At 39.7% G+C, this 13,174-nt stretch overlaps 1 protein-coding gene across 3 annotated transcripts in view; it reads left to right on the top strand.

Annotated features, from left to right (window-relative positions):
• The window catches only part of stxbp5a (syntaxin binding protein 5a (tomosyn)), a 101,347-nt gene that overhangs the window by 22,806 nt on the left and 65,367 nt on the right, over nucleotides 1-13,174 (top strand). For all 3 annotated transcript variants that reach the window (XM_026143419.2, XM_026143415.2, XM_026143421.2), the window contains exons 4-5: nucleotides 10,876-10,957; nucleotides 12,246-12,346. In XM_026143419.2, coding sequence (XP_025999204.1) covers nucleotides 10,876-10,957; nucleotides 12,246-12,346 — 183 coding nt within the window. The remainder of the gene's footprint in view (nucleotides 1-10,875; nucleotides 10,958-12,245; nucleotides 12,347-13,174) is intronic.

Raw genomic sequence — 13,174 nt, 5'->3', positions numbered from 1 at the left:
ATCTGGCTGCATTTCTTTAGGTCTAAACAAAAATAATACATTTTTAATTATTACAATTTTTATTTTAAAGATACAAATCTTTTCAGTCTCAGCACCTTTTTGAGTGAACATGTATTTGCATGAAATACTAGCCTTGTGTACCCACTGAATATTTGTAAATGGTTCATTTAGAGCTAAATGATGTGGAATATGCAAAATGTCCTTTTCTTGGAAATCGAGGCATTACAGTGTGGTTATCGTAAGTTCCAGAATGTCATATAGTAAATAATACATCTCATATTCAATTCAATTCAGTTTTATTTATATAGCGCCAAATCACAACAGCAGTCGCCCCAAGGCGCTTTATATTGCACAGTAGATCGTACAATAATAGATACAGAGGAAAAAAACAACAATCGTATGACCCCTATGAGCAAGCAATTTGGCGACAGTGGGAAGGAAAAACTCCCTTTTAACAGGAAGAAACCTCCGGCAGAACCAGGCTCAGGGAGGGATCTCATAGGAGGCCTGTGAATTCTTGGTGATCTCCATCTGATTTAAATTGTACACTAAACTTAATTTTTCTTGTCCACTGCTTGTTGCTAGCAGTGCGCAATCTGGCCGAAAGATGGGACCATCCTTTGGGCTATAATCACGAATGATCAAGCTCCCCACGTGGTCACATGACATTAGCTGTGAAGGTGCTTGCTTGACGACTTTGATGGTTCTTTCGGGATGTCAGTCCGCCATCCTGTTTTCTGATTACAAACGTCTGTGACCTTAAAAATGCATTTTGATGTTGTTACAACTAATCACACGGTTCATGTTGCGCTGGAAGGGTTATACAATGGTGTTATTTACTTTATGATGCGATTGGATTTCCTGTGAAATCCGATCATATGGAAAATTAGGATAATCTACTATGTGGGATTGTCTGATTGCTATTAAATACACTGAAAATATGACTCTTTCTATTCTGATGTTACTCGCTGGCATTACTATTACATTTTAAACCCCACCGTTATATAGGCAGCACAGACATTGCAGGTGGACGAGTCCTCAGCCCTTCAGTTTCTGGCATATTTGTCCTTAAAGCGAATATTCAGAAACATCTGGTTCTGACAGTTCATGCATGGTAAAACTGCGTTATCCCACTTTGTGTGGCATAACTGAAAACACCAAAAATGTAAATGAATCAAATTAAAAACCAGATCTAGTTAAATGTAATCAATTTAGCACTAAGGGGCTCCAAATCAGAAGGAATCAGTGCCAATATCCACACACACTCCCTGTTGTGTTGAGCTCCATTGCCTGTTGGAGCGTAATCCTTTAACTGGCTTTGCATTGCAATCACAACAGCAGAACTCATGACTTCTGTTAAGCTGCAGGCTGTCAGAGTCATCTAAATGAGACTTTTAGACTTTTTGGCGGTTGCAGTAGCATACCTAAAAAATCTTTCCTTTCTTTCCAAAATGCTCAGGGAATAGGAAAAGCTGATCTTGTCATACAACTAAATATCCCTGTATTTCTATTCCTGTTCATCCACTTACCTCTTTCTTCTGTCGCACTCTTTTATTTCCCTTCTCCTCTCCTGTCTCTTTCGATCTCACCTCTTCCTCCTTCATTCACATCTCTCGTTTTCTCCCTTTTGCTTTGCATGTTCTTGCAGCAGCAATCGGCCACAAGCTGTTCCGCTGACTCAACGTTTATTCTCTCATAGTTTACCCCCTTCGCTCTCTGCTTCCTTTCTGGCCTTGCCGATTCTCCGCTCCCACCCTCCCTTACGCTTTCCCACCTTCAATCTCTACAGCCAGTGGATTAATTTCATTCCTTCTCTTCTTCTTCACTCTCTTTCTCTTGCTTCTCTTGAGTGGATGCACAGTAGCTAACCGCTGACTTGTCTTGGTATAGATGAGACTCTTGGTTATTAACACCCTAATACTGGCCATACTCCAGAGCCCAACAATCCCTATTATCCCTACAGCATTTTTACTGTGAATCATAACTGTGGCTGCATCGCCTACTGGCTCAGACCCAGACTAATATTTCTTAACGGAACAGAGATTCTGGTACAATTGGCCACAAACATTTTTGCCTCTGCATCATTGCATTGCATTCATAAGTCACTCAAGGAGACCAAAGGCTCACATGAGCATAGTAGCATGGTGGCCAGATTAATTCAGTGCAACACACAATACACAAGTCCTAAAAAAAAGAACAAGTCAAAAGTGATCTTTTCTGGAATGCTGGTAATTCTTCTTTGCCCATTGTTTTGCAACTCTTGGTAAATTATGATTTTTCTAAACACAATGGACCTGCCAGTGCACCACTCATTCTGCAGCTTACTGCTCCTAATAAGCTACCTATCTTTAAATTCCTAAAACGGGCCTCTTTTTTTAACCTGGAGGGCGATTACTGCCATGTTGCTGTGCTCTTCAGCAAATAGCCATTGACAGGAATGTCATCTATAGACATAGGGGGTGTTATATATATGCACGTGTGTGTGTGGGAGCTGAGGCAGCGGAAAATACTGTGGCTCAACACAGTTTAATTGTTTGACTACATAATAAATCAAATGTGTCAGGGGGGATTATTTATACAAGGAGCGTGTTAAACAAATAAATCACCAGTTTTCTCAACTCTGCATATTTATTTATTTTTTACATGCATGCTGCTTGCATACGATTTTTGCATTTGTGCTTTTTGTGTTTCGGTATAACTATCTAACTATCAAAACTGTCTGTTTTGCATGCGTGACACTGAAAGTCGGGAAAAAGAGTGATTTCTGGAGCATCTTTGCACTTTCTCTGTCACTGGTGTGTCCTGTGCCTGATTGCCGTGTCAGAGGAAGGCGGAAGGAAAACAAATGAACACAAATAAGTCATTGGGGGCTCTTTGGTACTAAAATATTCTACCTCTAAAGCTCAGTGTGAAGACCTGTGCCCAGAAGCTTGTTGTAGCTTGCAGTGTGCGCTACAGCTGAGATGCTATTAAGTTCTACTGAGCACTGTGCTGCTCCGCAAATAAATAAAATCCAGCCCTGCTCTCTCTACCCATTGCATGTTTGTTTTTTTTAAACCTAAATTAATAAAACCATGTCAACACTATAAAGCAGGGTCCTTGTGAACACACAGAATGTGTTACAGTGCTATAAAGGCACATGAAAATGTGTTAACCCTGAGAGATATACTGTGGACTCTAGAATATACCAAAAGAATTAATTGATTAAGTCATACATTGAAATGCATTTAGTGCCCATTAAATGCAATCATAATCTTTATCAAAAATGCATGAGGATATCTGTAGATGTGCCAAATCAGCATGAAGCAATATGGGTTGACTTAACAAAGGTGTCTGGTAATAGCAGCGCAGGGCTTGTTCATGATGGAGAAAAAGGAGATACAGCTTCCTTTAGCAGCTTTTAAATTGGATGTTAACAACAGTGGGCAGCCAGAGGAAGGGCAAGAGATAAGTGACACGGGACCTAGCAGACTGAGGTGAAGGTCTGCTGCGACGTTATGTACGATCAGTAGGATTTTGCCTTTAAATGAGAGCCGATGATGTGAGGAGAGGCAGCCGAGTCCTTTGTCCGCGGGGCGGGTTTCTCTGCAACATTTTTGTCTGTTTCAGTTTGTTTCTTTGGTTTGCTGTTGCTATGGTATTATTTCCCCTGCATCTATCCTTCTTATTCTTTTATTTCTGTTTGTCTTTCATTTTTTTCCCCCCACTGTTTTCGCTTCGCCTTCACTCTGTTCCTTGCATTTTCTGCCTCCCAACTTCCATCACCTCATCCCTGTCACTGGGTCCAGTGCAGAGCAGTGCTGTGCCCCGTGGCCCCGCCTCTTCTTTGGCAGGGTGATGTACGAGTGGCTAGCTTTGACGTCACTTCAGGCCCAACGTCACAGCAACTCAGTGCTCCCAGGCTTGCTCTTTCTGGTGCTTTCTTTCACTGCCTCTCCCTCATTCCTTTTCCTCTGTATCCTCCATTAATCCCCTTTCCCCCCCCCCCCCCCATCTTTCGCTTTCACTGTATACTCCTCTGATATGGTCACTTTTCTTAATGTTTCACGTTTTGCAAATTCATTTCTTTATCATGCCTTTTCATTATTTTGCATCACTCCGATTCATGTCTCTTGCTCTCTCTTTGTCCACCCTCTTTATTCTGTTCTCGTCAGAAGCTGCACCCCCTTGATGTGGCTTGCTATTCCTCTCAAAAACATACCATGCACAGTGAGTTCATGTTTGATGTGAGCAGAAAGGCTAACAAAGATTACTGTCTTGTATGACACACAGGCTCATCCCTGTTCAGTTCCACTTATCAAGATAAGCTAAGCTCCATACCATAGTCTGTTTCCCACAGCCAGTCCTCCTTATGACCGTTTTTCCGTTACCAAATTCCCACTGACTCACCTTTATTTGTCAGAAAAATTGCCTGTGGCTTTGACAAAGATAAATATAAGAAGAGCAATAAAAAAGCGAATTGTCAGTCATCTTTGACTTCGAGAATAGCTCAGGAAACTTTCATTAGGCTTGACAAGACGGGACGCTGACCCACTTTCTGCTTTTGCTCTCTGTCTTCCTGACTTGTCTCGCTGCTATCGCTGCCTGAGGTCCACTTTTAGAGTCGGTGCAGTGGGTGGGACGTAAACTGAGATAGAGCTCGCTCGAGTAAAAATGAATGAGGACCGCTCTTGTCGACAACTGCGACACGGCTCCTACTGAGCCTGTCCCATGTGCATCGAGCTGAGACAGCTTGAAGCATGTTTGTTTAATGAAAAAAATACAACTGACTTGTCCCGGACTTTTTATTTGCAAAGTGGTGAATATCATTGTGATTATGTAATATTCTTATTCTGTTTTCAGTAATGCAACCAGTACTGGACTGTGAGTAACTAAAATGCTTTCCTCTGAGAAAATATTAGAGGTAAAATACATTCGCTTTATTCTGTGTACTAACCCAGTTTATAAAAAGTTTGAACATTGTGCAAAATGTAAATAAACGCAGAATGCGACCATTTGTAAATCTCATACAACCAAGTTTATTTACAATAGAACATAGAAAGCAAATTAAATGTTTAAACGGTGACATTTTACTATTTAATGAAAAATATTAGCTCATTTTAAACTTGACGACGGCAACACAGGCTGTATTTACCACTGTGTAGCTTTTCTTTTAACAACAGTCCATAAATGGGCAGGGATTGTGGAGATCAGCTGCTGGACTTTTGGGACGGTAACGTTGCTCCCTCGCTGTCTGATACAGGACTCTAGCTGCTCAACAGTCCTGGGCTAGTCCATGTTAATGAACTTCAGCCAGCAGAAGATGCCACTATTTCTAAATCATATTCACATATGGTTTCTTCTTTGGATGATAAATGTTAACCTGCATTTGTGGAAGGCACAGTCATATTCAAAGTCTTCGCAATTTTATGTTGAGGAACATTGTTCAGAAATCGTTTCACAGTTTGTAGATGCAGTTCTTTCCCCCAATTGGTGAACCTGTGCCATCTTCACATCAGCTCAAGCACTTGATGCGTTTTCTATGTTCTATTGCTTTTATTTTCTTTTTACAGTGTTTGCACTTTTTTGGAATCGTGGTTGTACATCAAGCGATACAGAAAAGCATGGTCATTATAGAAACTTTGTCTTTGTCTCTAATTTGTCTTCCTCATTCTTCATCTGCTAAAATATTCGGTCAGTGTTGTTATAACAGGTTAAAAGTCAGTGATGTGAAAACAATTCACAGGAATTGAAAGCTGTGTTGTTGTTTTTTTCCCACCCTGCCATGAAATTGCAGCACAAACACACTGCCAGAGAGAATTTGTATTTTTATAGGAAAGTCATTTTGACAAAGCATAAGAAAACATTTACTCGGCCCAGAGGTTTACAAAAACACAAGTAGAAGCTTTCTTTTACTGGATAAAGATTTAATCAGATATTGAGATCAGCAGAAAGGGCATTCAATAATAACCTGTACAAAACATTTTTATATAGCTGCTTTTGTTTAATGAATTGCTTGTTGGCCTGTTTAGTGATTTATTGACTCTTGTTGTTCCTTAATTAATCATTAGTTCTTTGAAATGTCAGCAAATGGTAAAAAGAAAATGTTGATTTTTGTCCTGCAGTTCCTCTATTTGCCTGAAGAGACACAACAACAATATAACACATAAAAAGAGGAAACAGGGCACTTTTGACAGTTTTGGTTACTCTTGATTGGATGCCGAGGGAATTGGTGCATGCCAATTGAGAAACACAGAGCAGAGGTAAACTCAAACTGAACTACACATGAGGAAATTCAGTCTATGACCAGTTTCTTTTGGTCATACCCTCTTGTTGAGGGTATGACCAAAAGTGAGCGACACTCACTGAAACAATTTTTAAAAAGCCAGTGTTTTCAACATATTTTGCGGCAGGATGTTTTCCTGATCACATCCCCAGGCTGTGTGTGTGTGTGCGTGTTTGTGTGTTCGCTTCATGATATCGTACATGTGGGATGGCTGCCTTCCTTCAGAGAGAAAGCAATAAGAGCAGTTTAAAAAGCACAACCTTAAATCCTTTCCTCTCTTTTACAGAGAGGAAGATTTGGTTGCCAGGCAACATTCAGACAGAGTTTTCAATTAAGCCACTTTGACTTAGATGGTCTGCACTGTCTCTGGGTCCAAACCATCTTAACTAACAGCAAGCCGGCCCTTCTGCTTGTTTGCTCGGCAGCTTTCTGCAAAGAGATGAAAGACAAAATGTGTACAAGGGCCACTTTCGCACTAATTATCCAAAAATGGTTCTTTAAACCCCCCCCTCTGAAAAAAACCCAGAGTGATTTCATAAGGTGATGTCATGCAGGCTGATTTAGCTCCACTTTGTGACCTGATGGTTAAGAACAATTGTATTGCCGTTTACTTTGAGTTTTGTTGAAACAAAAAATCCTTGTTATCATTTACAGGCCAATAATATCATTTTCTTTTTTTATTTTAGAGGTCTGCTAGAATTGTTTTACATGCTTAAATATAAAAAAAACTGAGCGGCACATCTTTTTTTCTCTGTCTGAAATATTCTGTCTTTGCCCTTGTCCTGTCAAGCCTTTTCTAAGCCTAGTCTGCTCTGATCTAATATTTATTAATGCAATTTGCACTTCTGTCTTCCACAATGTCAGTCTTCAGTCTTACTTTTACTACTTTTAACTAACTTCCTTTTTACTTTTCTTGGTTTTTATCACTGTTGTAGATATATAAATTCCTGCACTACTTCATAGTATAAGCCCCTTTTATTTCAACTGTGCTGTTTATTGTAGACTGTACTATTTATTGTATTTTTGAATGTTCTAGATCAGAATCAGACCTAGAAGTAGAGAGACTGCAGTTGCTATGCCATACAACGCAATCGTATTCGTATCGAAATTCTCAAAGTTGAGGCACAATTTCTAAATTATTTTCCCTTTAAAACAAGTTGGACTAAACTCTGTACACACGATCAAAACTAATGGTGACATTAGCTACATTAGCCGTGCAAAGTACTGCCTCAGTTCCAAAAAAAGTTGGGTGATGTGTAATGAAAAAAACACTTATGTAATATGAACACAACATTCATATATTTATAATCATTCTCTCCCCCCTTACTTGCACATTTGGCTTACATTACCCTGTGACAGGTTAGCTAGTAGCGGTATGCTAGAGGAAAGAAGGCACACTAGGTCAAGTGGAGAGAGCACTGAGACTCTCATCCACTGGGTGTAAAAGGTTTGGTGCATGCTGATGAGCTCTCTGGCCCTCTGTTATATTCATTATTCTCTTTTTTATTTCTTCATTTGTAGCCCCAAACTCAATACTGTCTGAGGAGTTTTGCAGTCACTAAACTTCTTCTTTATGTCCTGTCTGTGGTTTTTAAAAATTTCTCATGAACATTTTTGTAACCACACACAAATGCCATCACAGTGGTAGACATGCACCACATTTCTCCATAAAACCACAAAAGTTTTATGCAACGTGCCATTTCACAGCATTTTACTGTAAAAACGTGTAAATGTCAAAATGGACGCTACAGTGCTACAAGCCTGACTGCTCATCACTGCCTTTACTACCTGGTTGAAGTTCAGGCTCTAGGTCCTGGGCTGGGGTTGGCACCCAGCTTTAACATCATTTTGGGTTCTTGGCTAGCTTATGGCTTTTTGTGCAGATGCTTACAAAGAGCTAATGTTGTGCTAGCAGTGCAATGTAGTTATTTCTGGCTTGGGGGCAGTTTGTGCCATGTGGTCTTGTCTTTTTGTGCAATAAAAATAAACCCAGTGCACATGTGTCCACTTCTGAAAAGCGGTAGATTGCCCCACTATTTTGTAAAATCAGCCGATTGCAGCACAATTGCACAAAAAGAAGAAAAAGATTGTTTGTTTGAACCTTTGTAACGCAAGTGATAGCATAATTGTAAATGTAATGTAATCACTGTGGCATGGTATGCTGCTACATCACTGAGAAATGTAATGTGATTAAATGGAATGTGTTGCTCCCAACACTGCAAATGATAAACCACATTGTAAACATTGTATCACATTGTATTTCTAAATAAATAGGTTAGCTTACGTGTGTGTAGTCTTCAGTCACTTTGCTACTCCTTAAGAAACAGAGAGCTAGCTGCTGGTATGTCATTTTTTCATATGAAACCAATTTGGCAAACTCAAGAAGAAGAATGCAGTTTTTAAATTACAGATTATGTTGAGTAACAACACCAGGTATAAAAGAAATTCTAGATGTAAAAGTAAAATTATTCAGTACAAATATTGAGGTTACAACTGGATTTGAAATAAAAACCAAACAAAACCCCCTTTCAGCAATTAAAACTCTGTTCTATAACAACCTGTTTTACCAGGTAAATTCCCTGTCAGGTATTTGTTGAGACTTTGCCCCAATATTTTTTCTTTCTGTAGCACCGTCCAAGATAAATATCACAAAGTGCTTTACAACAAAAACATTACTGAAAAAGAGGTGTCACTGGGTCCATAGTAGGACAGTGTGCAAAACCATTCAACATGAGCAACCAAAATAAACGCTGAATTAAATTAGAATATTTAGAAAAACTGTCAAGGGGTCCTAGGGCTTTCATTACCTTAGACATAATCCTGTTCAGGGTAAAACAGGGATTCAAATGAGTGGAAATTCTTCACAGTCCCATACAGATTCAACCAGCTCTTGATGAAAATATCCGGTTATTGAGTTGCTAAAAGCTAAAACTGGCTACCTGCTGCTGCCTAATGAGAGCTCCATGGTTAATGATGCAACAGTTCTCTGTGGATTCTTTGCTATGAGCGAACCTTGTGATTTACACATAATAATAATAAGATCAATATAAAACATACTGACTCGAGCTGGTTTAGGCATAGCCTTGTCCATGCTATCAGACAACACCTTGTTGTCAACATAGCTACAGATGACTAAATACAAAGGACTAAATGACCAAAAATACGAATAGAGTTCAGATAAATATATACTGTAGTGTATTTATATATACCTTCCTGTGTATTGAGGCCAAAAGAAGAATAAATGTGGAGGAAACGAAAAGCCTAACATAGCTGGGTGAATGCTAGCTGCGTTAAAGGCTTCGTAGGTGTTATGATCACCTGTAAAATACTTTGATAAGATATACCTATGTTTAGGGCTTATGGCACATGGCGCACTGTGTTGAGTGGGACTTGATTATTGGTGTTTGCATTCAGGTGAGATAAGCTTCTTCTTGTTTGTTGTTGCTGCCGCTACCACTGTTGAACCAACATTTCTCTCTCTGCCTTTGAATCATCCTGCTTCTTGTGTCTATGTAGATTCAAGAGAAATATCGAGCTCTTCAGGAAATTTACTGTAGCTGGCCACATGCCAAAACACACAACCCCCTCCCCTCGCATATTAATGATGAGCGATAGTGTCATCCCCAGAGTGCGGTGTCTTCATGTGCCCCCATATGAAAATTGACACCCCCTGCCTTAGTGCTGATACTCATGGGAAGAATAAAAATAATCAGTAAGCTCACCCACTCACTCTCCTCGAGAAAGGAAACTTGCTATTCTTTGCTAGACTTGTGCTCTTTCCTTCCTTTTCCCCCTTTATTTATTTATTTATTTTAAAGAAAGGAAAAAACTTCCATCGTTGTGTCTATTTTCTCTCTCTGCATCTGTTGTTAGAATTGTCAGTGTACAGTATATCCAAATGTGCCCTTTCTCTTCTTCTTCTTTTTTTTTCTTCTTCCTGCTCTTATTTGCTCAGCTGGTCACATAATATCCACCTCCTCTCTGCTGATTCATATTCTCTATACTTGAATTCATGACCCCACATTTCCATTTTCTCGCTGTCAATCTGTCTGTGTCTGTTCCTTACTGTAGCTCTGTTTTGTGTTGATTCTGTATATTTATTGCTATTTCTACAGAACTGCAGTCATCTACTGTAAGTGGCTTACTGTTTCCTGAGTTACATTTGCAGTGCATACATACTGAGAGCGTACGGTTAAAATTAAATGCTCCTTGGTGAAACTGATCCCTGTGATTTTTATCTGTAGGGTACATAATGAGCTAATATTTTAAATGAAATGTGTGTAAGGAGGAAGTCTTGCACTGTAAAGAGTTTTGTTGGAGGGGAGGAATGGGCTGAATCTCTGTTACCAGACCATAAAATTTACGTCACTGTGGATGTTTCCTTTTCCTTCCTAACAATTACCCAGGAACACATGTCATGACATTTAAATCAGGTGTCGTGACCCTCGAGCTTTCAAATGCTGAGGCACTTGTTCTTTTTTGCCATTTTTTTTTCTTCTCTCATGCAGACACAGAACACACCAGCTTTCTCTGCACAAACAGAAACATGCGCTATTGCTTTGATGATCTCTTTGCTGGAACTGTACGTTCCTTGACTGAGAGCCTTTCAGGTTCGGGCGTCCTGGTGTGGAGTGTTACTGTCAGCATGAGAGTGGAGCGGCTGTCATCCAGCTACAGTTTCTCATCAATGAGGTAGGTTACAAAAACAGAGAAATGACTCCCATTTTTACTTGTGGTTACTTCTAATACACGCTTGATGACTGATTGCAGCTACTAGGCTGATTTTGCTATTTCAAACAACTGCTGTTTAGTCTTGAAATTTAGCAATCAACAGCCATGTCACGATTTTCTCCAACCTTCTTTGTTTCGTCATTGATCTTATCAGGTAATATTGAGCTTTTTCCAGTTTAGAACAATATGGCTGCTTGTGTTTGAACTATACTGATGCGTTGAAAGTTTATTGTGCCGAATTGATTTAAAAAACAATATAACATGAAGTTGTTTTACATCTTGTGGCAGTTTAACTGTTTTTTGGCTTGTTCCTTGTAATAACACAGTCACAGCACAACTTACCCAAACATTATTCTGCACCAGAAAACCTCTTATATAATTTTAAGCTACAATACTGTGCAAAAGTAGCTCGGTTAAAATCATTGTACAGTGCTTCAACAATGTTGATGTCTGGTCTCTGATGTCTTTTCTATAAAGGTACATTTTTACTGCATTGACAGTGTGTTTGAGATCATATTTTGCACGATGGTTCAAAATTTTACGGCACTTTTCTTGTTGTTGTTCAGTTTTCTCAAATCATTGCACAGCATGCTGAGATATGTCAACGGTTCTTTGATTAAAAAATACTATTTATGTCTGACTAACTGTGCTATCCTAGATATTTTTTAAAGAATAAGCTAAAGAAATTAGAAATTATGAGGTTTTTTTTTTTTTCAGAGTTGTCAGCCAGCCTGGACTGAAAGGCTGGCTCCTTGGAAGCAAAATATAAAGAAATGAAGGAGCAGCTCAAGACTTTTGCACAGTACTGTACAGGCCAGACACAAACATTTTTGACTATCTTTTCAGACTTTTATCACTTACGACCAGTGCAGTATTTCATACTTAGTGTTTCCGGTATGTGTGCTTGTGTGTGTTAGCATCTGTGTGGCTGTGACTCAGCAGCTCAAACGAACCCTTAGGGAGATCGAGATGATTTTTTTGTGCCTCCCACACACACACACAGACATACACTTATATACATCTTATGAATCATCATCGTTACCTGGGAGAAAGCTGCCTGATTTAAACTCAGTTCCCTGAGTTTCTAGGGAATGCAGTCTGACTAATACATGTCATGCTCGCAGACAAAATGTGCAGACGTGTTCATGGAAGCTTCAGTAGTATGTAGTTAATGACACTACCATGTTTGTGTGAATGCTTTTCCTTTGTCACCTTCAAAAAAGGAAACTCAATGCCTCTGTTATGACAGGGGGCGCTGGTGAGCGCTTTGGCAGATGACAGCGTCCACCTATGGAACCTGAGACAGAAGAGACCAGCCATCCTCCACTCCCTCAAGTTCAACAGAGAGAGGTAAGTGGGTCGCGCATAAAAGCTGCAGCTGGTCAGAAACACCGCATACTTAATTGAGTCCACTTGCTTTCCAGTTTTTCTCTCAGTTGTTTCTCTGCATGCTCAGTTAGACCCCACACCTGGTCTGATGCAACATGAACCGTGATTTTCTGAGTAGGGTTAGTGTCAGTTTGCCGCCTGTTTCAGCTGTTAGTTTTTGCAGTCATACAGTGTGCAAACAGATGGTATTTCATTTGGCACATTTGTCTGTGCGCTTGCAAAACTGTGCACAGAGCACTGGAAGTGACAGAGAGTCTGATACTCTCGATTTCTCTCTCTGCTGGTCTCCAACTAAACACTTGGTATTTGGGTCACTTGCTTTGCCTTTGAGGTTTTTCCCATCACTGGGGCACAGGTGTGAAACCTACCCAAACACCTGAAGGTTTATACCAGTTTACACCACGCAGAGACACAAACATGTCATGAATAAAAACAGAAGTAATGTGAGTGATTTTTTTTTTCAAGTAGTTGATCAGGTATGGTGATGTAAACCTTTCCTCCACTGGACAAATCTACCCTATTGTTACCCTGAAGAAGAAAAGCAGTCTATACATATTTGTTCGGCCACTTTGCATGTTTCAATCGACTTTAAGTTATTACCGTATTTTCCACACTATAAGGCGCACTTAAAATACAAATTTTCTCAAAAATCCACAGTTCCCCTTATAATCCAGGGCGCCTTATGTTTGAATTCTGGTTGTGCTTACTGACCTCGAACTGATTTTATGTGCTACACGGTGCTCAAAAATCAAAAATGCTTTAGTACGACTTTGGTAAGCGACGAAGCTG

This window comes from Astatotilapia calliptera, chromosome 15 (genome assembly GCF_964374335.1).
Source record: "Astatotilapia calliptera chromosome 15, fAstCal68.1, whole genome shotgun sequence".
NCBI lineage: Eukaryota > Metazoa > Chordata > Actinopteri > Cichliformes > Cichlidae > Astatotilapia > Astatotilapia calliptera.
Note: the sequence above shows the minus strand (reverse complement) of the source record. Positions and strands in the feature narration are given on the sequence as shown.